Source organism: Amblyraja radiata, chromosome 23 (genome assembly GCF_010909765.2).
Source record: "Amblyraja radiata isolate CabotCenter1 chromosome 23, sAmbRad1.1.pri, whole genome shotgun sequence".
NCBI classification, from domain to species: Eukaryota; Metazoa; Chordata; class Chondrichthyes; order Rajiformes; family Rajidae; genus Amblyraja; species Amblyraja radiata.
In genome coordinates, this window is record NC_045978.1 from 19,158,816 (window position 1) to 19,185,978 (window position 27,163).

At 40.1% G+C, this 27,163-nt stretch overlaps 1 protein-coding gene across 4 annotated transcripts in view; it reads right to left on the bottom strand.

Annotated features, from left to right (window-relative positions):
* Nucleotides 1-2,365: 2,365 nt before the first annotated feature.
* The window catches only part of src (SRC proto-oncogene, non-receptor tyrosine kinase), a 141,092-nt gene continuing 116,294 nt past the window's right edge, over nt 2,366-27,163 (bottom strand). For all 4 annotated transcript variants that reach the window (XM_033041660.1, XM_033041659.1, XM_033041662.1 and 1 more), the window contains 7 exons: nt 24,732-24,881; nt 22,290-22,445; nt 18,945-19,124; nt 17,963-18,039; nt 15,373-15,526; nt 9,168-9,299; nt 2,366-5,753 (listed from right to left, as the gene is read on the bottom strand). In XM_033041660.1, coding sequence (XP_032897551.1) covers nt 5,545-5,753; nt 9,168-9,299; nt 15,373-15,526; nt 17,963-18,039; nt 18,945-19,124; nt 22,290-22,445; nt 24,732-24,881 — 1,058 coding nt within the window. In that variant the 3' untranslated portion in view covers nt 2,366-5,544. The remainder of the gene's footprint in view (nt 5,754-9,167; nt 9,300-15,372; nt 15,527-17,962; nt 18,040-18,944; nt 19,125-22,289; nt 22,446-24,731; nt 24,882-27,163) is intronic.

The following is a 27,163-nucleotide window of genomic DNA, read 5'->3' on the forward strand; positions in this document are numbered from 1 at the left end:
ATTACACGGTTTGACACAATTCATAAAGTCTCATTGTATGCGGATGACCTGCTCCTGTACATCTCGAATCCAGTCAGCTCTCTCCCTGTGATTATGAATATTTTAGAACGGTTTGGGGTGTACTCTGGTTATAAACTTAACTACCAAAAAAGTGAATTATTACCGATTAACTCATTGGCTAAGCAGCTCCCTCGCTCTTTAACCTCATTCAAATGGGCGGAGGACGGATTTCGCTACCTCGGCGTTTTTATCACAATACCTATATTTGATATGTTCCGCACAAACTTCCTGCCTCTGGTTGAGAAAGCTGAAAGAGACTTTGACCGCTGGTCAGTCTTACCGTTATCCCTCGCGGCCCGGATAAATCTGGTCAAGATGGTCGTCCTACCCAAATTCCTGTACCTTTTCCAGCATGTTCCTATATTTATCACTAAATCTTTTTTTGATAAATTAGAAAGGAGAATATCTAAATTTTTATGGGGTAGCAAACCGGCCAGAATTCGAAAGACGCTACTACAGTCTCCTAAGAGTGACGGCGGTTTGGCATTTCCTGACTTTAGGCGATACTACTGGGCTGCTAACTTGCAAAAAATCCTGTACTGGATGAATGATGATTGCGACCACCTGCCGACCTGGGTACACATGGAAAAGGCGAGTTCACATCTCCCGTTGCGGTCTGTCCTATGCTCTCAACTCCCCCTTTCTATAACATCTGCGGGTACAGGCCCAATTGCGTCCCTCTCGCTCAAGATATGGAGTCAATTTAGGAAAAACTTTGGTTTACAAGGCCCTTCCATCTTGACCCCACTGCTTAAAAATCACATCTTTAATCCTTCAAGTACAGACTCCGCATTCAAAACCTGGCATAGTAATGGCATCAGTAGTATCAAAAACCTATACAAGGATGGTATTTTTTCGTCTTTTGCGGAGCTTTCGTACAACTATAGCCTCCCAAACTCCCACCTTTTTCGTTTTTTCCAGATTAGGAATTTTGTGAAGAAGATATTCCCCCATTTCCCAAATCGTCCCCCTGAAACCCTGACCGATTCCATCCTAGCTCTAGATCCCAACCGGAAGAAATGCATCTCTTTTTTGTACAACTTGTTAGGGTCGGTTATATTGAAACCTCATACCTCATTAAAAGCTGCGTGGGAGGGCGAGCTGAATATGAAACTAACAGACCAGCAATGGGACTCTGCCTTGGATTTGATCCATTCTTCCTCCATATGTGCCCGTCATGGCCTAATCCAATGCAAAGTCCTTCACAAAATCCACTACACAAACGCAAGATTATCTAGAATATACCCCGCTGTTAAAGACACCTGCAACAGATGCAATCAATCCCCTGCCAACCATAGTCATATGTTTTGGTCTTGCCCTAAGCTAGCAACCTTTTGGAGGAGTGCTTTCGACGTGCTAAGCAGAGCCTATGGCCAGACTATTCCTCCAAACCCACTGTCAGCTATTTTTGGTATTCCCCCCAACACCAACCTCTCTGTTGCGTTGAAGCGGGTCCTGGCTTTTACAACCCTGTTAGCCCGGAGACTGATTTTGCTTAACTGGAGACTTACCTGTCCCCCGACACACGCCCGCTGGATCAAGGAGGTGCTCTACAACTTAAAGCTTGAAAAACTTAGGTTCTCTCTCAAAGGTTCTACCAAGACATTCCTAGATACATGGAACCCTTTTCTGGAACTTGTTAACTCTCTTAACTTGTTTCCGGACTCGGAAGAGGACTGAGTGTCCTCTATCACAGCTCTGTCTTATTGCAGCTGCTATCCCCTCAACCCCTCCCCCCCCCCCCTCCCTCCCCACAATTTATTTATTTTATTTTTATTTATCTTTTATTTTATTTATTTATTTATTTAATTTTAATTTTATTTTTTAAATTTACATTTTTATTTTTTTTATCGTATTTGTGTGGATGTGTACGTATGTGAGTGTTGTTTGTTCCCGGGTGGCGAGGGTGGGTAAGGGTAAGGGTAAGGGTTTTGAGGGTCATTTACATACTGTTGTACAATTATGTCCTGATTATCACTGTCTGTTATCATTGTATGTATGCAAATTGCTGTTAAATTCAAAATTCAAATAAAAAGATTTAAACTAGAAACAGGGCGGACCACGTGAAGGTTGCAATCTCCCACCCCAAGGACTATGAGGAACGGCCATAAGAAAGATAAGGCCTGCGGTAGATTACCATGTTGAATGGTGAGGCAAGCCTGAGGGGCCAAATGGCCTACTCCTGTTCCTACCTTATGTTCGTTAAATTTAGCAGAGAATTCAGCGGGGATAATTCGTTAATCCAATGATCAGACTGAAAACATTATGATATTTGCATTTTTCAAAAATGCCATGATAACTTCACTGCATTTTAATCATTTTGTTTAATTGCACAAAATGGAACACGAACTTGCAAAAAAAATGAACTTGCTCCCCACCCTTCCCCAAAATACAAAAGAACTTACACCCGGACATAATTATACACAGCAGAAATATGTGGAAATACATACAAAGGTGAGTATTATTAAGGTTTTCAAAATGCAAAGGTCGCATTTGTTTTATAAAAAAATTAAATCAGAATTCAAAATCAATATATTCTTTGCACAGGCCAAGAGAATGTGTACATCATAAATCCGAAGTACCATAGTAGCCAAAACATTACATACACAATTCATTCTTTTCAATAAAGAAAACACATGGAATATTGGTAATATAGGCATTAAAAAATGAGATTCAAAGAGAAATTATTAAAATTAACACTTTAGTTTTGCCAATTTATGCAGCTGGAAATTAAAAAAAATTGAGCTGCATACTTTTTGCCCTAAAATGTTGTAATACTTTATATTATATACAGAGGACTGACTGAACCTGCGCCACCGTCTGACTTCAGTGTCTTTACGTACATTAATTTCCCAAGCTAGTTAGAATTTATTCCCAATATATGGGAGGTCTTCACTCCTATTCAGTAGAAACTTTATTATTCTTTTCCCTCACACATTGCTTCATTCCAAATGCATATTTAAGATTCTGTACAGTCTTTGATCACAGTGAGAGAAGAACAAGAGATAGGCCAGTGACTTATAAGAGGCATTGCAAAATACAGGTAGTTGCTAATGAATAACAAATTCAGTTTGCAAAAAATAATTATTCACACTCATTAGGAATTCACAGGGGATTATTAACAAGAATTTTTCAGCTCTACCTTTTCTTGCCTGTTTTTCCAAAGTTTAAAGTTCCATGCAGTGATTATTGATAGCTCCAATTAGCCAGAAAAGAAAACACAGTAATGGCAGTTTAGCCTGAATGTGCAGTTCAGGCTAAACTGCCATTAGCATGTTTTCTAAAATTCACTTTGCAAGAGTTAACAGCCAAGGTTATGCAGTTGATGATGAAGAATTTGGGATATTTTTGACAGGATCATTCCTTTTTTTTCTCTACATTTCACCACATCAGTCTCCATCTTTGTGCTCATCTAAATAGTTAAAGGCATTGCCTGTTCTTTCCAACAGGCTTGAGTTATCTTTTCTCTTTAGAGAAGACAGCTAGCAATGGTGGCAAAAATGTTGCCACTAGTTCACAAGCTTCAGCATATTAACAATTGCCCATAGAGGTACTTATAAAAACCCTTTGGATCCAATGTTATAAATGCCTTGATACAGCACATACAATGATGGTGATTTAATAAAGAGCCGTAACCAGGTTTGGGGGGGGCCACCGTGAGGGAGGAGGGCGGGGATGGAGAACAAGGGGGACCTGGCGCGCATACTTTGTAAGCGCTCTTTACATGGCGACTATTTGCAAGCAAAGAATTTCACTGTGACTTGTCACATGTGACAATAACATATTCATTCATTCAATAAAGCCATGATCCTCCCCATGGCATTTTAACCGATCTTTGTTATTTCAGTCCAATCCAATATATGTTTTGTACCCTAAAGCAATAGTGTCTATTGATCCTCAATTACCATATCTGACTCCCACAGCTTGACCTGGCCACCAATGAGAAGATAATCTTAAAGGTAAATTGCCACTTCCCATCTCCAAGGCAGCCAATTATAAGTAAAATAAACCGTTTTCAACATTTTGTGAAGCATGTTTCCAGACATTATGCAGGGAATGGGGGAAAAAAAAACTTGTCATGCAATCCTGCTGTAGTGTGCAAAACAGAATATATGTTACAGCCTGTGCAAAAATACTTTCATTACCTTAAAATGCAGGGCCTTGAAATCCCACTTTGCAAATATTAGTGCTGAATAATTTATGAATTGTATGAAATTCCTTTTTAACCTATTAACAGGTTTAAAATAAATGTGTTAACATCTCCAGTAAAACGGATTTTCACACAAATGTATTTCTGAACATTCACATAACAATGGCCAAACATGTACGCGCTTGTCTTGAAACAAAGCGAATATTTATTGAGGCTGGTTTATTCGCAATGGAAAGATTTTTATCATAGTATTCTGTAAATATTTCGTACATCCAGTGGAATCAAATGTGCATTTGTAATAAGCATTCATGTTTGGCACCTCATTAATTCTGTCTGGAAAACAGAACTGTTAATTTCATATTCACTTTGGCCACCAGAGGACAGTCTGAGGACAACCTACTACAATGGGTTGGGTTTGCACACATATACAACTGAAACTATGATACAAGCATCACTGTTGCCTAATATACCTGCTATAACCATTTAGTGTAATACCATCTCTGCAGGCTCTGCCAATTCACTTTTTATTCTTAAGAAACAGCAAAATGTTTCATTTTCTTGTTCACATTATTGCTCTTTCAAGTCATAAAAGATGGCAGCTGAACCAATGTTTACACTCCTCTCATCAGCAAAAAAAATAAATCATTATATACATATCAAAGTACCACAGGGAAGACACAAAACACAGAAATGCTTAGGTATGACCACCATATTAATCAGAATAATTTTTCTACAATTCATATGGATTAAAAATATAAATAATAATCACGATAACAAAGGCATGTTACCAACAATAATAAAACAGAAATGTGCAAAATGTCTTTATGATGTTGCAATTTCCATTTAAGTAAATTATAGATAAAAACATTGTTTTTTACTAGATAAAGTAATCCAGCACCAAATGCACTTTTGGTGTCTTTTAATCCTTGGAGCAATATTTTCCAAATCTATAAAACTAAAGAAAATTCTGTTGTAAAGTTATTCCACATTTGTTTCTCTAGGTAAACTATAGCAGGGACGGTCATTTTTAGAGATCGTTTAAAAATTAATTCTTATCTGGTGATTTGGCTTTGTTTGCAGAAGGAGATTCTTGATTACCTCTTTCGTCAGAACCTTAGCCATCAACAGGTGTTGAAATGTAAATTAAGTATCTAGAGTGCCTCAGAAACAACGTTATCTATACACTGAGAAACAATATGCAAAAACGAGTTAGTGCACAGTGCGTGGGCATTCCAGTTATTAAGCAGATTTAAAGGCTGCGTGCAGCTGGGCTGAGGGACCTTTTGCATTCTCAAACTGCACAATGTCTCGGATGCTGCCTGTAATGGCTGGGCCTATAAGTTTTCACCAGGCTGGTATTGAGGTTCTGTGGAAGTAAAGTAATCTTCTAGGAAAGCTTGCAAATACTCAAAGGTTGGCCTCTCTTCTGGCTCCTTCTTCCAGCATTGAATCATGAGATCATGGAGAGACTCGGGACATTCAGGTGGGCACGGCATTCGATAACCACGTTCCACCTGATCCAACACCTCACGGTTCACCATTCCTGTCAATCAGAAGAAATGGACAAGAATAAGAGGTGAAGGTTTTTGCATTTTTTTAGACACTCATCCCTATTTTTGCCTCTTGTCAGATGCCTTAATATTTTCCTGCTCTGCAAAAGACAAAAATGACAGCAATTTGAGAAATCTGACCAAGAAATACTGTTCCCATCTGCAATCAAACAAATATGTGATTTGATTAGATTATTTGATTATTAATTATTTTCAAATTATACAACCCTGATCTCAAAATTAAATCAAAAACCATTTCAGGTATAGAAATATACAGTATGTAAACAGGCCCTTTGGCCCAAATTGCCCATGTCAACCAACATGTCCCATCTACACTAATCCCAACTGCCTGCATTGGACCCGTATCCCTTTAAACCTATCCTATCCATGTGCCTGTCCAAATGTTTTTTAAAATGTTGAGATAGTACCCGCCTCAACTACCTCCTCTGGCAGCTCGTTCCAAATACCAGCCAACCTTTGTGTAAAAAAGTTGCCCCTCAGGTTCCAATAAAATCTTTCCGCCTTTCAGCTTTTGCTATCTTTAATTATTAATAGACCAAGTGGGACCCGTTGGGTCGCGTCTCCTAACGCGGAGGGGGAGGGGGGGGGGGCGCGTGGCGCCACAGGGGAGGGTTGGTTCCCAAATGCAATACTCCACCACTCACCCATAGGTCCCAATACTCACCACTCCCTAGAGAGGGAGGGGAGGGGGTAGAAAGGGAGGGCTGGTAGAGAGGGAGGGGCGGCAGAGAGGGAGGGGGAGGGGAGTTGAGAGGTAGAGGGAGGGTCGAGGGAGGGGGAGGGGGAGAGGGCCAGAGAGAGAGTGGGGTAAAGATGTTAGCAGATGCATTTTTTAATTGTTTGAAAAGAACCCAGTCAAAGGTCCACCCAACATGGCATACACACTGGTTCTGTGCTTCTGAGGTAACGAACAAGCCAATGGGATACCCAGATCTTGGTGCAAAAGAGGCAGGTGAATCCTGATGGTGTGGGTATGTGTGTTGTCTGAATTGCTGTTGTGCATGTCACAGTACTGATGAATGGGTATCACACCACGGCATTACTTATTGAAACACTCCTTTTCAAATTAAGTTGTTACTTCTGATGTGCAACCTGTGAATTTATAATGCCATAATATTTTTGTTAAAGCTACCAACTTAAAAACAATTATATTAAATTGAAAGCCACCGACTACAAGATGCCAAAGCAGATATTTTTGTGCAATTTTATGTGCAGTGGGCAACTGGGTATATTAGGAAAGTGATGATCTACAGCTAAAAACATAACATTAAGTCTGGTTTAAAATTTACATCTATTCAGTTAGCTCAGGCAGTCAGAGACAGGATGTGACATGATCATTGGGTGGTGGTTGTGTTGTGAATCATGATGTTTAAATCATCATGACTGCAATGTAAAGAGGCTAATGGATTAGTTGGTCTTTCCTTGCCCAATTTGCCTATATTAGCTGTAATCTATGATAAATCTCCTGAAGCGTTTGCCCCCTGAGTAACTTTCATTTCCTCTCCTAATGGCACTCTTTTTTATTACTTGGCTTATAAGTTAGTCATCAGTGCCATTATTCAATGCCTTGACAAATGAGAATGTGCAAACAAGAAGAGACATCAGAAAGGAGGCTGCTCCACTTTAAGTCCAAGATTTACACAGGAAGGTTCATGGTAAAGGATGGCAGAGGACTGAAAGCTTTAGCTGATTTTTGTCTTTCCTTAGATCATTGCTAAAATATATGAATTTATGAAAAGTGAGAATAACATTCAATTGAAGCTCTCAATTGGAAGGATATCATTAAGCTGTAAAGAGTAATATTTCTGTCAGGTCTTGAGGGCCTGAGCTACAGGGGAAGTTTGGGCAATCTAGGACGTTCAAACCTAGGATCTAATCTTATAAAGGTGTATAAAACATGAGGGGAGTTAAAAGGATGAATGCACAGTCTTTTACCCAGGGTAGGAGAATCAAGAATCAGAGGACATTGGTGAGAGGGGAAAGATTTACTGGAATCTGAGGGGCAACTTTTATACAAAAAGGGTGGTGGGTAGATGGAACAAGCTGCCAGAGGAGGTATATCATTTAAAAGACATTTGGACACGTACATGGATAGAAAAGGTTTAAAGTGATGTGGACTAAATGCAGGCAAATGTGACCTGCTTAGATGGGGCAACTTGTACGGCATGGATGAGGTGGGCTGAAATTTTCACACAGTTGTGAATTTGTGGAATTCTCTGCCTCTGAAGGCAGTGGAGGTCGATTCACTGGATGCATTCAAAAGAGAGTTAGCTAGAGCTCTTAGGGCTAGCGGAATCAAGGTGTATGGGGAGAAGGCAGGAATGGGGTACTGATTGTGGATGATCAGCCATGATCACATTGAATGGTGGTGCTGGGTCGAAGGGTTGAATGGCCTTCTCCTGCACCTATTGTCTATGTATCTATGTAGTGATGATAACAACTAAGTGGGATTTCATAGAATCATAGAATGGTTACAGCAGTATTGAGACCAGGCCCTATGCAAGAACCAATCCTGCTAACACAACTCCCCAACCTCTCCCTATAACCCCGATAATTATATTGGTGCATGTATATATCTAGCCTGATTACATTACAGTTGAATCTGGCTCCATAAGTACTCCCAACAGTACAATGCAAGCCCCAATTGTTTGTTATATCATTAAATTACTCCTCATGTTACTTGTGGATGTTCTGCTAATAATTTTCATAAGTTCATTAGTCGTAGGAGCAGAATTAGGCCATTTGGCCCATCGTGTCTGTTCTGCCATGCCTGATCTATCTTTCCCTCTTAACTCCATTTGCCTGCCTCCCCCCCCCCCCCCATAACCCTTGACACTTAAACTAATCAAGAATCTGTCAATCCCCACCTTAAAAATACCCAGGTTCAATCATTGTCCTCCAGTTCTTGGCCCATCGACCTGTAGGAGAAGTCTCTATCTCCTCTCTGGAGACTTTCTGAATGTAAGTACCTGTGTCAAACTCTTCTGCAGCCACTTCTCATTCAAGGAAAGTGACCACAACCTCTATACATAATCAAAGCTCCTCCTCCCTTGAGACTTTGGTAAAATCCCTTCTGCTCTTTTTCCAAAGCCATAACATTTTTCTTATAGTGCAGTACACCAAATGGGACACAATACTCCAGATGTACTTTAACTCTTATTAGCTCTTATATTCCATGCCTCCACTTATAAAGCGCAGAATCCTGTATTTCCAGAATTTTCATTAAAGTTGCTGGCTTACACAGACTGGCAAATCAGGTTAATATCAACAAGGGAACTTGGCATTTGTAATTATTGTATTCAAAAGAGCATATTGGCTGTGTTTTTCCAAGACTATTGTTTAATATGCAGCTAACCAGTAGATTAATTTTGTGTTTCAAGATTTACCTGGATATGGCACTCTGCCCTTTGTAGCGAGTTCAGTCATCAGAATTCCAAATGACCACACATCTGATTTTATGGTAAAACGGCCATACAGTGCAGCTTCCGGAGCTGTCCACTTGATGGGGAATTTGGCACCTGCATCACATAAGTGTAAATGAAGAAACAAAATGATGAGGCCAACTCATATTTTGCCTGCACAATAGTAAACTAGTACAGAGTTAGAAATTTACTGAGAGCAATTACACCGTGTTGTATTGTTGACCACTTAAATAATTATAAAACAATGCAGCAGCAAATTTTATATTTTTCTTCAATTATATTTCCTTAACCACACCGTAAGGGCAAATGATTTAATAGGGAAATGGTAACTGTATAAGGATTTATTAATGGTAGAATGCGATTCTCGAGATTGAGCTAATATGGAAGACTTATTTATTCCACTAGAGAATATTTTAGTTTAATGCCCATGAGGTTAACGTAGAGACCACACATTTATTTACTCATAAATTCTAAATTACACTCCCCTAACATATTTGTTCCACCAATAAAATGTTATTTAGAAGAATTTAAAATAACTTAATGGCAGGTGATAACTGATAAATGGTCATCAGCATGAAGAATTAACGTCAGTATTCTTACTCTACACATGCTGAGTATTTCCATCATTTTCAATTTCAGCTTTCAATAACTGCAGCATTTTGCTTTGGAAACATGTACATTTTTTTGTTTTTGACAGCTGCAGGCAAACAGCAGATTGCTGAATAAAATCTGAAGATCTCAAGAAAGGTCCCAACCTGAAATGTCACCTATCTATGTTCTCCAGCCAATGCTAGTCCGGAGGGTTTAAACTAGAATGGCAGGAGGGTGGAACCAGAGCAGCCAGTCGGCAAAGGGAAGGGCTGATGAGAAAGTGGAGGTTATGATAAGCAAGTCTCAAAGGAAGGACAGGCAGGGAGAGGTTCATCAATGTGGGGATAATGAAGCACTTTAATGCAAGGAGTATTGTGGATAAAGTTGATGAACTTAGAGCCTGGATCAGTGCTTGTAATGGGGTGGAAGATTGCAACCTTCACGTGTTCCGCCCTGTTTCGACTAATGCAATCAACTCGACATGCACAAACGGAAGATCAAATAGCACAAGTTGTCCAACAACTTTAGGCTGTGCATGCCACACAAAAGAAGAAGAAGAAGTGCTTGGAAGTATGATTTTGTAATATGATGTGATGTTTTTAAGTAACTTCTACTAACACGCCACTCCCCTCCCCTCCCCCCTTGCCCCATTCCTCCATCCTAGTCATTTACCGGTTCCAAAGTTCGTCACACTGTATCCCTCATGGGATCACACCTCCCCTAGCCAACAATGAGCCTACCAGATCACCAGCCTGCCTGAGGTTGTCTGAAGAAGGGTCTCGACCCGAAACATCGCCCATTCCTTTTCTCCAGAGATGCTGCCTGTTCCGCTGAGTTACTCCAGCATTTTGTGTCTATCTGAGGTCATCTGTTGCTGGCCATGATTTGTCCAGATCTTTTCTAGCCTCCAAGTTCTTTCCCAACCCACCCCAACCCCCGATTTTCAATCTGAAGAAGGATCCCAACTTTTTTCCCCATTTTCTACAGAGATGCTGCCTGACTCCATAAGTTACTCCAGCACTCAGTGTCTAACCTTAAGTTTTAAGATTGTTTTGAATAGGGACAGGTGTGGATGTTGAGGGAAGGTACTTAATTGGGGTAAGGCAGATTACAATGTCATTAGGCAGGAGTTTAGGAGGGTAGATTGGGAGCAGATATTATCGGATTAGTCCACAGTGACAGATCAGCATGTTCAGGTGAGGATGAGGGATAAGGATGGGAACTTGGTCTGGATGAAAAATGAAGCATATGTCAGGTGGCATCAGACAGGGCTTATGCGGAATATAAAGAGTACGATAGAATTCAAGCGGGAGATTTGAAGGGCCAAAAGGAGCCATGAACTGTCATTGGTAAGAATGATTAAGAAAATAATCCCACGGTTTTTTATACGTACATTAAAAATAAGTGCGTAACCAGGAAAAAGGTAGGGCCGCTCAAAGATAAAGAAGGGAATCTATGCTTGGAGTTGGAGGATGTAGGTGGGGTACTAAACTAGTGCTTTGCATCTGTGTTCACTGGTGAGAAGGATTTGGAAGATAGCAAGGTCAGTGTGAAGAACACACATATGCTAGTGTAGCGGCACGTAGTGGTGGCCTTGTCAATAGCGAACCCTCGCGATTGGCTGGCGCGGTCACATGAGCGCGGGAGCTTTTTCGCGGGTTTTTTCTGTAAACGTTCATTCTAGCGCCATGTGAATAGAAGAAGCATCGTTAACATTTGACTGTCTATCTCGACGCAGGTGACTACTTTAATTTCGTTTTAAAATAAAGAATTTTGTACAACCTAACGTCTCGACTCGCCAAATTAGGGCAGATTAAGATCAGAACTTGAATCTCAGTCTAACAGCTCGGCAGACCTAAAGACCAGGTAATTGGTGCACATTCCAATTTGCACCCAATTATTAATGCTCTGGGCATTTAAGGGCGGCCACTGTGGCGCAGCGGTAGAGTTGCTGCCTTATAGCGCTTACAGAGCGGAGACCTGGGTTCGATCCCAACTACTGGTACTGTCTGTACGGAGTTTATAGGCTCTCCCCGTGACTGCATGGGTTTTCGCGGTTTCCTCCCACACCCCAAAGATGTACAGGTATGTAGGTTAATTGGCTTGCTGTATATGTAGATTGGATTGGATTCAATTTTATTGTCATTGCACTTTTCAGTGCAACGAAATGGTTTAGCCTGCAGTCATAACATAGAATAATAACAAAACAAACACTCAACACAGTTTAAAGTCCCAAAGTCATTGTCTCTTCCCTCCTTGCTCTCCCTCTGCGCCGAGGCAATCCAAGCCTCCGATATTGCGACCCCGCCGGGTGATGGTGAGCAAGTCCCGCGGCTGAATCCGAGCTCCGCAAACGGGCCGGTTCAAACTCCGCGGCCTGGGGCGGTCGAAGCTGCCGAAGCTGCCGCCCTCCAGTCCAGCGGACGCAGCTGTAGTTGTGGGAGCACCGGAAAAACAGGTCACCACCCTGTGAGCTCCCGACGATGTCGTCCACTGGCCTGCGGCCGAGCCTCCGAGGCTCCAAAGTCGGGTCGGAAGTTTGGTCGCCCCGCAACTACAGCCCCGAAGTCGGCCAGCCTCGCGTTGGTAAGTCCTGGCTCTGCCTCCGGAGCCTCGAGGTCAGTCGCAGTTGGAGGCCGCCAGCTCCGCGATAGGCCTCAGCGCAGACGGAGACGGGAGATACGGCATGAAAGGTCGCATCCCCCCCGAAGGAAGAGTCAAAAAACATGTTACACCCACCCCCCCCACACATATACAACTAAATAAACCGAAATAAACTGTAAAAACAGGACAAAAGAAGACAAAAAAAGAAAAGACAAACGGACTGCAGGCGAGCCGCAGCTGCAAGGCAGCGCCGCCACTTCCGGCATGTCCCTAGTGTTGCAGGATAGTATAGTGTTAATGTGCGGGGATCGCTGGTTGGTGCAGACTCGATGGGCCAAAGGCCCTGTTTCCATGCTGTATCTCTAAACTAAACACTGGTATTTGAGCATTCGCAGGGTTTACTGTTGATTTGTAACAAAGACAAAAAATGCAGCTACATTTCAAAATAAAGATTAGTCCTTTAATTGATTTCATGATTGGATATGCAGATTTTGTATTAAATATTCCAGACGAGGAGCCAAGTTAAAGGTCATCAGGGCTGAAGGAAAAGGACAGTGTCCTATTTCTCAATAAATAGATTATTTTCCTTACTGGAAACCAGCAATTCCTTTTATTTCATCCATCACCACCTAATCTATCCAAAAAGATATCACCTGCGACGTTTTTCAGATTAATTGAGCTAATATCAAATACAATTGTAGAATCCACAAGATTTTTAATAATTCAGTTCATAATACACTGTGAAATCTTGATAAGATCAAATCATTGCTAAAAGATGAAATTGTGGTTTAAAGCAATGTATGATTTTATCAATTGAATCTTGCCATAGCCTTGGGATGAATGGAAATAAAAATTCTGCTTTATCATTGAGGATGTGAACCAACCGCATGTGATTTAGCTCCACAAAGTCAAAATGATAGGAAGTGGTTTAAAGAAAGAGGCAAGTGAAATAAATATGGGATAGGACTGGTTTTAGTCATAGAGCGTGGAAACAGGCCCTTCGGTCCAACTTGCCCATGCTGACCAACATGCCCCATCTACACTAGTCCAGCCTGCTCGAGCTTGGCCCATATCTCTCTAAACCTATCCTATCCATGTACCTGTTCAAATGTATCTTAAATGTTATGATAGTACCTGCCTCAATTACTTCTTCCGGCAGCTCGTGCCATAGACCCTCCAGAAGAAAGGTACCCCTTAGGTTCCTATTAAATCTCCCCCTCCAATCTCGTATCCATGAGAATTGGCCTGAATTTGTGGTGAGCAGCAATCAGCTAACCTCACATAAAACTGCTCACAAAAATCTGGTGATCTCTGTGATGCTGACTTCCTCTTTTCTGATGTTAGCTGCTGCTAAGTCGGGACGACAGATGGCACAATGGGCTAAGTGTTCGGCTGGCGACCGGAAGGTAGCCGGTTCGAATCCCGCTTGGAGTGCATACTGTCGTTGTGTCCTTGGGCAAGACACTTCACTCACCTTTGCCTGTGTGTGAATGTGTGTGAGTGATTGGTGGTGGTCGGAGGGGCCGTAGGCGCAGAATGGCAGCCACGCTTCCGTCAGTCTGCCCCAGGGCAGCTGTGGCTACAGAAGTAGCTAACCACCACCGAGTGTAACTGAGGAGTGAATGAATAATGCGATGTAAAGCGCCTTGAGTATTAGAAAGGCGCTATATAAATCCCATCCATTATTATTATTATTAAGTGTTAATTCAAAAGTATCAATTCTGACATCCAGCAACATTACTGCCATTGGGATGACAAGAGTACTCAATTTCATTATAAAATTCCCAAAGACAACAAACCGAGAGCAAAGAAGCACAAGTTTGGATCAATTAATACTTGAAATAGTTGAAATCAATGTTATATTAAATTAAAAATTCAAGTTATTATTGCTATAGCTGGAAGGTTGATAAATTTATTGTCAGCCTTTTCCACAATTACACTGAAATCATTCATTTTTGAAAATCCCTAAATTAGTGTCAGTTTCTTGCATAACAATGATACACTTCATAAGTTTCCCCCCATCATTCCAACTGCAAATTCTGGGCTATTTCAAGTAGCTACAATGAGCAAAGGTGCTTGTAACTGGATGCATGGTGGGGAACTCACTCATTGAGGAAGGACCAGGCAATGGAAATTTTACATTGTTTTGGATGAGGATGTATTACAGGGGCTCGGAACTAAGATCAATAAAACATCATGCATTCTTCTCATTAAATCATACGTCAATATGTGATGAGCATGCATCCGAGATGGTCAACAATTATCTCTCTCTAAATTTTTAAACCCTGGATGGGAATAGAATTGTCCTAAAACATGAATGGCAAACCCTGAAACAGTTCTGTCACATGCTGAACTCTGCTGATACCAGGGGGAAAAAAAGTTATTGACAGGATATTTCTTTTTTTTTCTTTCTTTTTTTTTTTCTTCTTTTTTTTCTGTTTTACTTTAAAAAAATTAATCTCTGTATTATTAGAACTACATAAATACAGACCAATACCACAATGAAAAGATGGTGTGAACTATATTGCCAAATATCAAAATCCTTCAATACTTTGCATGTTGATACTGATACAAAACCACATTCTGAAATGGCACAGTCAATGAAAATGTAAGTTGTTAAATCAGTTCCAGTAGCTCAGGAGAAAGAAAGTGATGATGTTTAGGAACATGCTGCATGATCAACTGCAGCCATGCTGGAATTAGCTCACCACCCACGCTCGCAAATCAATATGCAAAATAACATAGAATACTTGTCAATATAGAAGCAACTGTTGCTTGACGCAGTCCGTCCGGTTAAAGCCCAGGCACTTTAATTTTGTATGAACTGTCAGACTTCAGTGTGTGGCTGAAAAAAAAAAAAGGAAAAAAAAGAAGGAAAAAAAAAGGAAAAAAAAGAAAAGAAAAAAAAAAGACAGGATATTTCTAAAATGGCGTTGCTTGGAATCATCTTAGTCATTAATTGATCAGTGCTAACCTTGCCGGGCTGTGTATTCATTGTCTTCGATCAGTCGAGCCAGGCCGAAGTCAGCAACCTTACACACAAGGCTTTCACCCACAAGAATGTTAGCTGCTCGCAAGTCTCGATGAACATAATTCATCCTTTCCACATAGGCCATGCCAGCTGAGATCTGTAAAATCAGAATGAACATACCATTGAATTCAAGGCTAAACAACAGAGGCGTATCACATGTTATTTGCCTCCCAGGATCTGGGCTTGTGGTCTAGAATTATGTTGACTTTTGTAAGGTTTTGGAACATGAAACAAATGAACCAAAGTATTCCTCCTTCAATAAGGATACTGTATGTACAATTATGGGCAAAATGTTTGATATGAAATGAATGTGACAATATTTATTTACATGTAGGTGCAATCAAGTTTTGGGAATCAGGTTCTTATCTTCCAGGTGCATTTCAGAGAACTGAAACTTAAATTTAACTCAGCTGATTAAAGGATAAATTACATAAATCACCAAGTCACAGTGCGTGGCCCATTCTGTAAATTTCAAATGTAAGGGTTAGCACTACACACTACGAATCCCAGTTGTGGAGACACTGGTATCGTTGTCTCGTTGTAGGACATTGATCATCTTTTAATCTGGATTTTTAACTTAAGCATTGTGGGTTTTTGTTAAATATAAATTATGATGTTTTTATGTGACATACCATGACTTTATATATATTTATGATATTTGATATGCAATGCATTTTTAATGTAATGTTGCCCCTTGTCTGGACCTTGAGTCCGTAATAAAGTTTATTATTATTATTATTATTATTATTATTATTATCATCTTACCACAGTTTCAAAGCAGAAAACCATAAATGCTTATAGAAAATAATCTAAAATCTTCTTGTCGTACATTCTTCCCATTACAGCAGAGGAGCAACTTGAGGTCAGAGGAGAAAGTCATTATTTATATGCAATGGTTTCATCACCATTCAACGATCCCTCAGGCAATATTTTTTTCCTCAGTATGAAGTTCAACAATTTCAGGTAACCAGCTTTTCCAGTTTGTGTCAGGCGTGGCCAGTTCTCATACAAGGCCGTCCACCTTAACTCAGTCTTTGCCTTCCCACAGGTGCTGCCCTTCTCCTGGGCGTTTGCAGCATTCTCTTTCATTTCTGATCTCCAGCAATTGCTGTTTTCCACTCACGGTTCAAGTATGTTCTTTTGTTTAAAAAAAAGTTTTGTTCTTAATCTGCCTTTGTTTACTTATTAACTAGATGGCTCCAAAAGCATTGTGTCTTCTGGGCAACACTGGTCAGCACCCTAGCAATAATATGTGCTTTGTCCTCTCCTCCCCTTCCCCTCTTTAAAACATTTAAAACACTTTATTTTTTCACTTCCCCGGCTCTCCAGAGACGGTCAATGCAATGCAATCATTTTTTTTTCATAGATGCTGCCTGACATGCTGAGTTTTGTTCAGCACTTTAAGTTTTTAATTCAGTTTTTTAACAGCTGCAGTTTAAAAAAAAACCACTAGTTTATTCTCTCATTTCAAGACTGCCTTCTCCCCAATAAAGCTCTTCAATGATCTGCTTTGCTTTCAGATAGCCAGTCATATTCTAGGTATATGTCCAAATAATTGTTAAGAATCTGTCACATCATTTAATACCCATCAAACCTCAACATAGAATAGAATAATGCTCATCTTAAGCAGTTATATTTTTAATAAACTGACCAAAAGCACATTGTGGATCAACCTTATTAATTAAAGAAATGAGACACAGTCTGTGGATGAAATAATATGGTATTTTGATATCTGCACTCGTTAACCAACAGCTGGTGCACAATTAACCAAATGGAAATTTGGGGTGCAAAAAATCCAAATTCATAATTCGAGATGGCAGTAATATTTTTTTGCAAAGTTTTCTCAGCACTAGAAAAATCAGGGAAGATTTTGCTGTATTAATAGTTTTGTTTTCTCCTTGCCCCCAGAAACAATAACTTCTAAGTTCTGACGGTGACCCAAAGTGCTATTTCTGTTTCTCACTTCACAACTTGCTGAATGTTTCTTGGTATTTTCTGTTTCTATTCCCGATATCTTTCAACTGTTCTTTGTTGTACAGGTTACATGCTATTTCAGGTAAAGTATCACAATATTGTGGTCTCTTGTGGGAGGTTCATTACTCATACTAATGATTGTGAATGAATGAATAAGTTTATTGGCCAAGTATTCACATACAAGGGATTTGCCTTGGTGCTCCGCCCGCAAGTGACAACATGACATACAGTGACAGTTAAGAATGATACGTAAAACATTAAACATTAATAATAAAACATTTTTGATTAAAACATTATTGTATATCCTTTTTTATATAAAATCCACCAAGGCCGGTGGGACCATTGGGGTCAAGGAAAGAGCTTTAATGTTCTGGCCCCGTTTCCACCAATCTTTCCACCACCACGCACAAGAAGCGCAAGTCAGACACCACTGTATGTAGATACTGCGAAGTGTGTTCAGCTCTGGCTGAACAACTAATCTTGTGTGTGGACTCGATAATCAGAAGTGGGACCATTGAAAATCATTTTCTTTTAAGCTCTTAACAACATTAGGACTAACCTGAGCAGCCATATCAACCAGCTGTGGAAGTCTTAAGTATTTGCCCATCTCTCCTTTGAGGAAATCCAACAAACTTCCTGCAACATGAAACAAGAATACAACACTTCAGGCTTTGGCTGGAATTCCTTTCAACAATTTTTCTTTCTGATCCTTAGCTGTCTGCTTATCAAAGGTGTATTACAGACCACAATAAAGTCTTGTTTTTCAGGCTCGTTGAAATGCGGAGCATCGATGGCAAGTATTCCCAGGCCAGGTGCAGCTCATCTAGACACAGCACCAAGGTTCATTCCACTTTAACACCAGAAATTATGCAGCCTTTATCATTTTTTATTTATTCAGTTTTGGAATGTGCTGATTGCTGCCAAGTCAGCATTTATTATTCATCATTAATTCCACTTGAGAAGATAATGAGACACCGTTTTGAACTACTACAATTGTCAGGTGAAGATATTCCCACAGTACTATTTGGAGACAGGGTGGTGGTTTTAGTATCAGTATAGGTAGCATGATGGGCTCAGTGGGCCATAGGGCCTGTTTCGTTGCTATACATCTCTATGACTCTAATTAGACACAGTGACAATGAAGGAGTGGTGAATGTGGCCGATGTTCCTTTCCCCTCAAATAACCTGCTCCAGTCAACTTGAGCGAGACCTTCTCTCATACCTTCAAAGTTAAAAAGGAGCATAATACGATGAATTGTAGTCCCTAGGATGTGTCATTACAAAAGCCCATTCCAATTGGGCTTGGAATTGCGTAATTTCCAATTAATTTTGCAAGGAAAACAAATCTAATCACACTAAAAAGTAAAACCATTGTAAAGTGATTTTTTTTCTCTGAAGGAGAAATATCAGACTTTATTTTGTCCCCAGACTCTATTCATATTTGCATTGGTCTTGCAAGTGGTTTTACAAAATGCCAGGGTTTGTTTTAGTGATGATAAATATAACAGCATGTTAGTCACAAACATTCCACATGTAAATACCTTTGCTCATGTACTCAGTAACAATGTAGATTGGTTCTTCGGAGACAACAGCATACAACTGCACCAGTTTGTCATGCCGAAGTCTTTTCATAATCTGGGCCTCCTGCAGAAAAGCCTCTGGGGACATTGTACCAGGTTTTAAAGTCTTAATTGCTACCTTTGTTGTTCCATTCCATGTTCCTATAAACAAAGAACAATGTATGCAAAGGGTTAATACAAACTGAAAAGTAACACAAGTACTTTCTGCTCTTCATTGTCTCCTGGTTCCTCTCTCCATGCACAAATAGTAAAGATTTGTGTAGGATAGTGCTAGTGTGCAGGGATCGCTGGTCGGCGCGGACTCAGTGGGCCAAAGGGCCTATTTCCGCTCTGTATCTCGAAACTAAACTAAATGATCCTATCTGCCTCTTGTGCTTACAAGGAGTCATTATCAGAGCCTTCATCTAAAGCAGTGGTTCCCAACCTTTTTTTGGCCATGCCCCACCTAATCACCTCTAAAATCCTGATGCCCCCCCCCCCCCCCCCCCCCATGTGGTGATATATAATTCTTATCATTTAAAAAGTGAACTCCATTTCAGCTGAAGAAACATAAACTACATTTGTTTACCTGATGGAAAATCCAAAAAAATATAAATCGAAAATTTGGACCCAGACCTCCTCAGTCGCGCTCAATTGCCCCCCTTAAAAATCAAATTGCCCCCCTGTGGGGCGTACGCCCCACATTGGGAACCACTGATCTAAAGCATTCCAGCCATGACAGTAATTGACATGAAAGCTCTTAAACTTTTAGCGATAGGATTACAATTTTAAATCTCCAAATCATTGCTGTACATCATAGAATTCCATGGATTTGATATTTATTTACGGAAAGCACCATGACATTTCAAACACCCATCATTTTAATTCTCCATCCCCTATCTACTCCCACTCAAAATTCGATCCTCTAACTTCTACGATGCTCCGTAAAGCTTAATGCAAGCTGCAGAAACAGCACCTCATTCTTTGAGTCAGCCTTATCGACTCCAGGGTGAAGTGAACAATCAATATTTCTAAGGTAGACACAAAATGATGGAGTAACTCAATGGGTCTGACCCATTTGAAGAAGGGTTCCAACCCAAAACATCACCTATTCTTTCCCTCCAGAGATGCTGCCTGACTTGTGGAGTTGCTGCGGCATTTTGTGTCTTTCCTTGGTATAAACCAGCATCTGTGGTTCCTTCCTACACAATCAATATTTCTAGACTTTTTATTTGTTCTCCACCAATTTTCTTTATTGACTGATTATTTACAATTTTCCAGGCTGATGTTATTTCTTTGCAGCAAAACCACTTTCTTTCATCTTCATTCTCTTTGGTTGTCTTCCCCACCTCCACTTTCCGCTGGATCATAAACCCTTTTATCAGCTAGTTCTTGGTTTACAAGTATTCAATTTACAACTTACACAAAAATGCTGGAGAAACTCAGCGGGTGAGGCAGCATCTATGGAACGAAGGAAATAGGCAACGTTTTGGGACGAGACCCTTCTTCAGACGGGTATCGACCCTAAACATTGCCTATTTCCTTCGCTCCATAGATGTTACCTCACCCGCTGAGTTTCTCCAGAATATTTCGATTTCCAGCATCTGCAGTTCCTTCTTCAACATTCAATTTACAAGTTATCACTGTAAAGTCAGTGTCTCTGAGGTACATCTCTTCTATTTACAAATATGTTTTTCCTTAAGTGTCACTTGTCTCCCAATACACTGTATCTTAATACCCACACCTTGACATACCCACATATTGAAATTTCAATTAACAAAATGTTTTTCAGAAATATATTTCTGTTGTATATCAAAGAACGGCTGGAGCTCTAGTGCTGATGAACAGTCAAGGGCATGAAATGTCAACTCTGTTTTCTTCTGCCTGACTGGTTCAATATTTGTAGCATTTTTCCTTTTTAATTTAAATTTCCCTTTGGTCAGCGAGGACTGCCAACAAGCTGTTTGAAAAGCACCAGTTAGGGCTCCAGTGAAAACCTCCATTAACCACAAAGAGCAACATTTTCAGGCAGTCTAGGCTCTGTTCAGAAGTTTGTAACTACACCAGCTTATAAGTCCATCACAGTTTATATAGCTTATGTGATCTTACATATAAGGTAGCACAGAGATACAGGTAGTACAGCTGCTGCCTCATAGTTCTAGCAATGAAGATTCAATGCTGATCTCTGCTTCTGTTTTTTTATGACTGATTAGGTGCAACTATTGAAGCTCCGCAAGGATTAGTCCGACCCTCAATTATTTACTATTTATATTAATCATTTGGAGAAAGGGGTGGGGCACAGGTTTGCTGATGACACAAAAGGAGAGTTGGGGGAGCAAAATGCAATTAAGCTATTTGACGCTCTGCAACAGAATATGAATTGGATGGGTGAAGGCAAAAACGTTGCAAATGGATGTTAATGCCGGAAAATGTGAAGTTATGCATTTTTATAGGAGCAATCAAATGGGAGACTACTATCTAAATGGAGAGAGATGGTCAATGGGTGAAGTACAGAAAGGATCTAGGAATTCTGTGCATGAAGCAAAAAACATTTGTGCGAAGATGCAGCAGGTAATCAGGAAAGGAAATGAAATACAGGCCTTAATGACATGGGGTTGGAGTGTAAAAATAAAAAAAGTGCTATAATTATGCAGAGTGTTTGTGAGGCTGCAGTTTTGGTTCTCTTATTTAAAAAAAAAGAGAATATATTGGCATTGGAATGACCAGAAGACATTCACTTGACTAATTCCTGAAATGGGCGAGTTGGCCTATCAGAAATGACTAGACGTGCAATCTTTGAAGTTCAAAAGAACAAGGGGTGATCTTATTGAACCATATAAGATACTGAGTGCAGATGACGTCTGGTGGGAGAATTTCAAACAAAGACTTGGATACAAGATAAGAGGGCTGTCATTTATAACTGTGATGCATTGTAATTTCTTCCCACAGAAGGTGGTGAACCTTCAGCATTCTCCACCTCAAGGAGTGTGCAGGCTGGATGATTGGGGCTTTTAAAGTAGAGGTAGATGACAGGAGAATTGAGGACAAAAGGGATCTGGGACAGAGGAGGAATCAAGGCCTGAGGCAAATCAACCAAGGTCGATGGGACAAACTGGGCATCCATTCAAAAATTAAGTAAATTAGAATCCAAATGGTCTCAATTTATTATTAAGGATTATATTATAAAAGACAACATTTAAAATTGCTGTTAGACACTAACAAAGTAGGTTAGAAGAGTTATTCTTGATTCTACCATGAATGTAAATTTTCAAATAACACAATTAAATCGCCCACTACTATTAACTAAAATATTTCCAAGTCTCTTACCCATCCATACTTCCCCGAAGCAACCCTGCCCAAGCTTCACTTCCAATCGCAATGAATCCCTTGGGATTTCCCAAGCATCTTTAGCTAATCCCTGGGTCTGGGGTTTCACGGTTGGACAGACAGTTGTCAGCCGATGACACAGACCATCAGAGTGCTCTGCAAAAGAAGACCACAGCACAGCATAAATACATCACTATCCTTCAAAGCACTTGGTCCAATGTATACTATGTAAACTCTGCCTAGCTCCCATCATACGACACGGGCACAGTCAAGTTTCAACTTTGTGGGCTGTATCAGAAAATACTCTGGTATTCTTCAGGATATATTTCAAATAAAAAATCATGTTGCTTTAATTTGCAGTCTGTCAAACCACATCTTTTGGTAAATAGCGGCTTTGTTACTCAGAATTTATTTCAAGAGGTAAGGCCTATAAGTACCTGTACTTCAAAGTCAAACAATCCAAGTCTACAGTTCTGTAAGTTACAAATATATGCTGACTTTTACAAATTTGTTTCTACTGACAACGGTCTGGAAAGTGGACACATATCTGGTCTTAAGGTCACAACGTCTGTTTCGAAATTGGATTGATTTCCATGTGTTTTCTTTTTGCAAACCAACTTGACAGTCTGGCTCTAAGTACCAGAGATATATATTAGCTTGGATTTGGACATTTTATAACTCCACTGGAAATTCTCTTTAAGAGCACACTGACTTTGAAAAAGTTCCTGATACAGGTTCTCAACTGGTAAAGTCAACCATCCTCCAGCCTCCACTTATGCTACCTAACCCACTAAGTTCCTCCAGCAGTTCCTTTTAAGACATGGATCTGGTTTGCCAATCTCAGCACCAGAAATCCCGATAGAAACTCCAGTCAATTTATGCCTAAATGGAAAATCAAGACTTGAATTTGGAAAGAACATTTGAAGAAGTCCTAAAACGATTTTACATAACTTTGAGAATTTGGGTATTACTGGCAAGGCTAGCATTTATTGTCCATCCCTTACTGCCCTTCAGAAGATGGTGATGAATCACTTTCATGAAGCCCTGACAAGATGGAATGCAACTTGGAGGTTAACGTGCAATATTGGGCATTCCCATGTACCTGCTGACATTTACTTTCTCTGGTTCTTGATTTCCCTACTCTCGGTAAAAGACTCTTGAGCATTCACCCTGTCTATTCCCTTCATGATATTATACACATCTATAAGACTACCCCTCATCCTCCTGCACGCCAAGGAATAAAATCTCAGCCTGCTCAACCTCTTCCTATAGCTCAGGCCCTTGAGTACCAGTAACATCCTCATTAATCTTCTCTGCACCCTTTCCAGCTTAATAACAGTTTTCCTACAATGGGATGACCGAAATCAAACACAAAACTCCAATTATGGCCTTACATCCCAATTTCGATATTCAGTACTCTGACTGATGAAGGCCAATGTACCGAAAGTCTTCTTGACTACCCAATCAACCTGTGACACTACTTTCAAGGGGTGGAGTGATTACATTTTGTGATCAGAAACAGAATGCAGGAAATCAGGGCTCGCAAGGCTGGACATGATTACAGACAGAAAGAGTGACGTCTTGAAGGGGCTTGAAACAAGAATTAATATTTAAAAACTGAGGAGTTATTTCAAAAGAAGAAATGTAAGTCAGTGAATACCAATACACGTCAAACAACAAGTACTGCGCTACAAATAATATCTCAATTAAAACATATATCCTAGAGATTTGCAAGCTCCTTTCTTACATTAGAGTATGTTGTTTTATTTATTTGTGCACATAAAGAATTTCTGCTGAAAACAGACTCATATTTATTCTCAGGCCTGGAGTATTATAGGTTCATTATTCTTCAGCAAGGTTTCTGCAATATTCCCCTCACAGACTCTCAGAGGATGTGTTGGCAGCTAGGCTAATGGCAGCTCATTCTATTTAGATGTATGTGCTTTGTTCTGCAGATCTCAAAGGCATGTACACGCCACACATGTACAGGTTCACTCAAGATTATAATGAGACTCCAGGGAAATGGTTCATTGGGAGTTTCACTCTGGCATTACTAGTTATTCTGACTTCCCCATCACTCATTTTTAAACTGTAAGCAAAGTGAGAATTTTGCAAATATTTACTTTTGAATAATTAAGACATTTGCAGGTTCGAGTTCATAAGTTTTCATTAAGTTACAAGCTCTTTGTTTCTAAAATTCAATATTGTTGCAGTCTGACACAAGAAACCTTAAGGATCTGTTTTCTAGACAACTGTTTCAGTGAAATGGAAGGTCTGTGAAGAGAGCACCAGTGACATGTGCAATGTTTTATTTCTGCCACTCTAGCTGTTTAATTAATTCATTGACAGATGCCCAACACTAACGTTATTTCACCCATTTACAGGCACCATTGTAACATGGAAAGATATCTTCATCACAGTCTGTACCGTCATTGAACTTACTTGAATAGTGGACTACCAGTTGCTGCAGGTTATCAAACTGTGTTCGTGATGTAATATAGAAGCCACCCTTGTCCAGTTTGCGTATCTTGTAGTGCTTCACATTCAGTCCTTTTGCATTGTCATAATCGGACACAGATAGACAGTAAGCACCTGGATAAAGTAGAAAGGAGATGATATAAAATTATGAGAGGCATATACATGAAATATCAAGGACTAGAGAGCATAACTTTGAGATGGAAGGGGCAAAGCTTAAAGCAAATGTGTGGGATTTTTTTTACACAGAGAGTGGTGTACCTGGAACGCTCTGCCAAGGGTGGTGGTGGAGGCAGATATGATAGTGCCATTTAAGTGGCATTTAGATGGACACATGGATATGTAGGGAATGGAGGGATGTGGATCAGAAGCAGGTGGAGAAGAGTAGTTTAACTTGGCATCATGTGGGATGAAAGGGCTGTTCCTGTAAAAGGATAGAGGTATTACTCTACAAGCAGTTTACTTCATATAACTCTATACTTCTAGTTGGATTCTGCTGGTGCACAAGTATCAAGTTACCAAAGGAATTTAGCTGAAGGAAATTAAAAAAGATCTTTAGTTTGCCTACAGTGTGCAATATGGGTTGTTCCCGAGCTACCATTGTCATTTGTGTAACTTTTATTATATTGCAGTTCAGATTCTAGGATAGTCAGCTGAGACCCCCTCTCCCTCAATTAGTTGCAGATAGTATAGCTAGGTGACACATAAACGCCCAGAAAGGCATCCATTATCTTCATCAGCCTGGCCCTAAATCACAGTAGTAATAAACTCAATGTTGAAAATCTCAAAGACCCTCCCATAAACATTGCATCTCACAGACAACCTGGTGATTTCCAGCCCACAGGAGCTACAAGTTGTTCACAGCATCTGCACTCTCCTGATGTCAAATGTAATTAACACTTGAACAGACCCTTTGCTTCTCTACCAGAAAACACGAAAAGCTGGTTTGAATGAACAGTAGTCCCAGGAGCTAAAACACCACGACCATAAGGCATTTTCACGAAGGAGACGATTATAATTGCAGTAATTACAAATGAGTCTTCTTGTGGGCTGCCACAGGGAAATCAATAACCTTCAACTTTGTTTACATGGTGCAATATCGCACTCGTCCTGCTTCACTGAAATGTATTTCATACCAATTTGTAATGAAACAGAACTGAAAGCACCGCATATGTAAAGTGTTTTGTTGAGAGTAACGGGTTAGACAGTGTCACTGCACCTTTTAAACATTCCCAATACAGGTGCACCCCAGGTTACGACAGGGGGGCTTCTGAGAACTGATTGTAAACCGAACAGCTTGTAAGTCAGAAATGAGTCAGCCCAGCAGTATATTTAAATAAAAACAGACCCACCATGTCAATGCAGAGTAAATTGGGACATTTAATTCATAATGCCATGAACCGAGTTCCCACATAGCAGAAGATGGCTGTGGCCTCACAGCAGCCAGCAAACCCATTGTTAACCCATCCCCAGTCTCCAAAATGCTCATTCATATGTTCAGGTTGAACACATGTCAGGACTTGGGGAGGTCTTCATGTCCCTTTTGATTCAAATTACAGATTAACAACCTGCACAGTTTAACTGAAGACTTGTGCAAGCATCAAAGAGGAATTGGAAACCATATTCCAAGTTTGTTCCTTCTCCTCCAACGCAACGGGCAAAATTTGCTTGGCACAAGATTGTTCAATGAAGTGTTTGCAATACCAGAAACATGTAGCTTACTGGGAGACATAGCAGAACTGTGAATAAAACCAAGGACGGAAGCTCATTGTTATGTTGAACAGCACTCTGCTGGAAAATCATTTTGAATGCATCGTGCGTTTACAGGGAAACTGTTCTCAAGGCCGTTAAATTAGATTTAGCACAAAATTCACTCGAGGCTGAATCTGCCCACTGCCACATTTAATTTGCTCTGTTGGTTGCTTTTCTGGTATTGCTGCAGAATGCAGTTCCCAGGCCAAGAATTCTTAACAGCAGAGAATGTTAGCATGTTATGTTTCTGATTCCAGACATTCCCTTGCAGCCGTTGGACATGGACATTGCAGATATATACACTAAATATGAGAGAGGGGCTTCAATTCAAATTTAGTCTCACAGTGTGGTCTCACCTTACTTATCTTTGCTCAATATTTTATTGTGTTTCAATCTACACTGAGAATATCTTTCAAAAATAGGCGTGATTATGGACGTGAAATTCTGTCATGTCCGAAGATTTGGATAACACCTTAAAAGTTGATAAGGAAAATAGTTATGAAATGTAAAAAAGTTTAATCATTTCAACTTTTTCTATCTTCACTTGAAGGAAGTATTGGGTGGAAAGGTAGAAAGTCCTGGTGTCATTTACTTGTGAACTATGCTCACTAAACTGAGATGCCCATTGGTGCTAGTGGGTATATTTA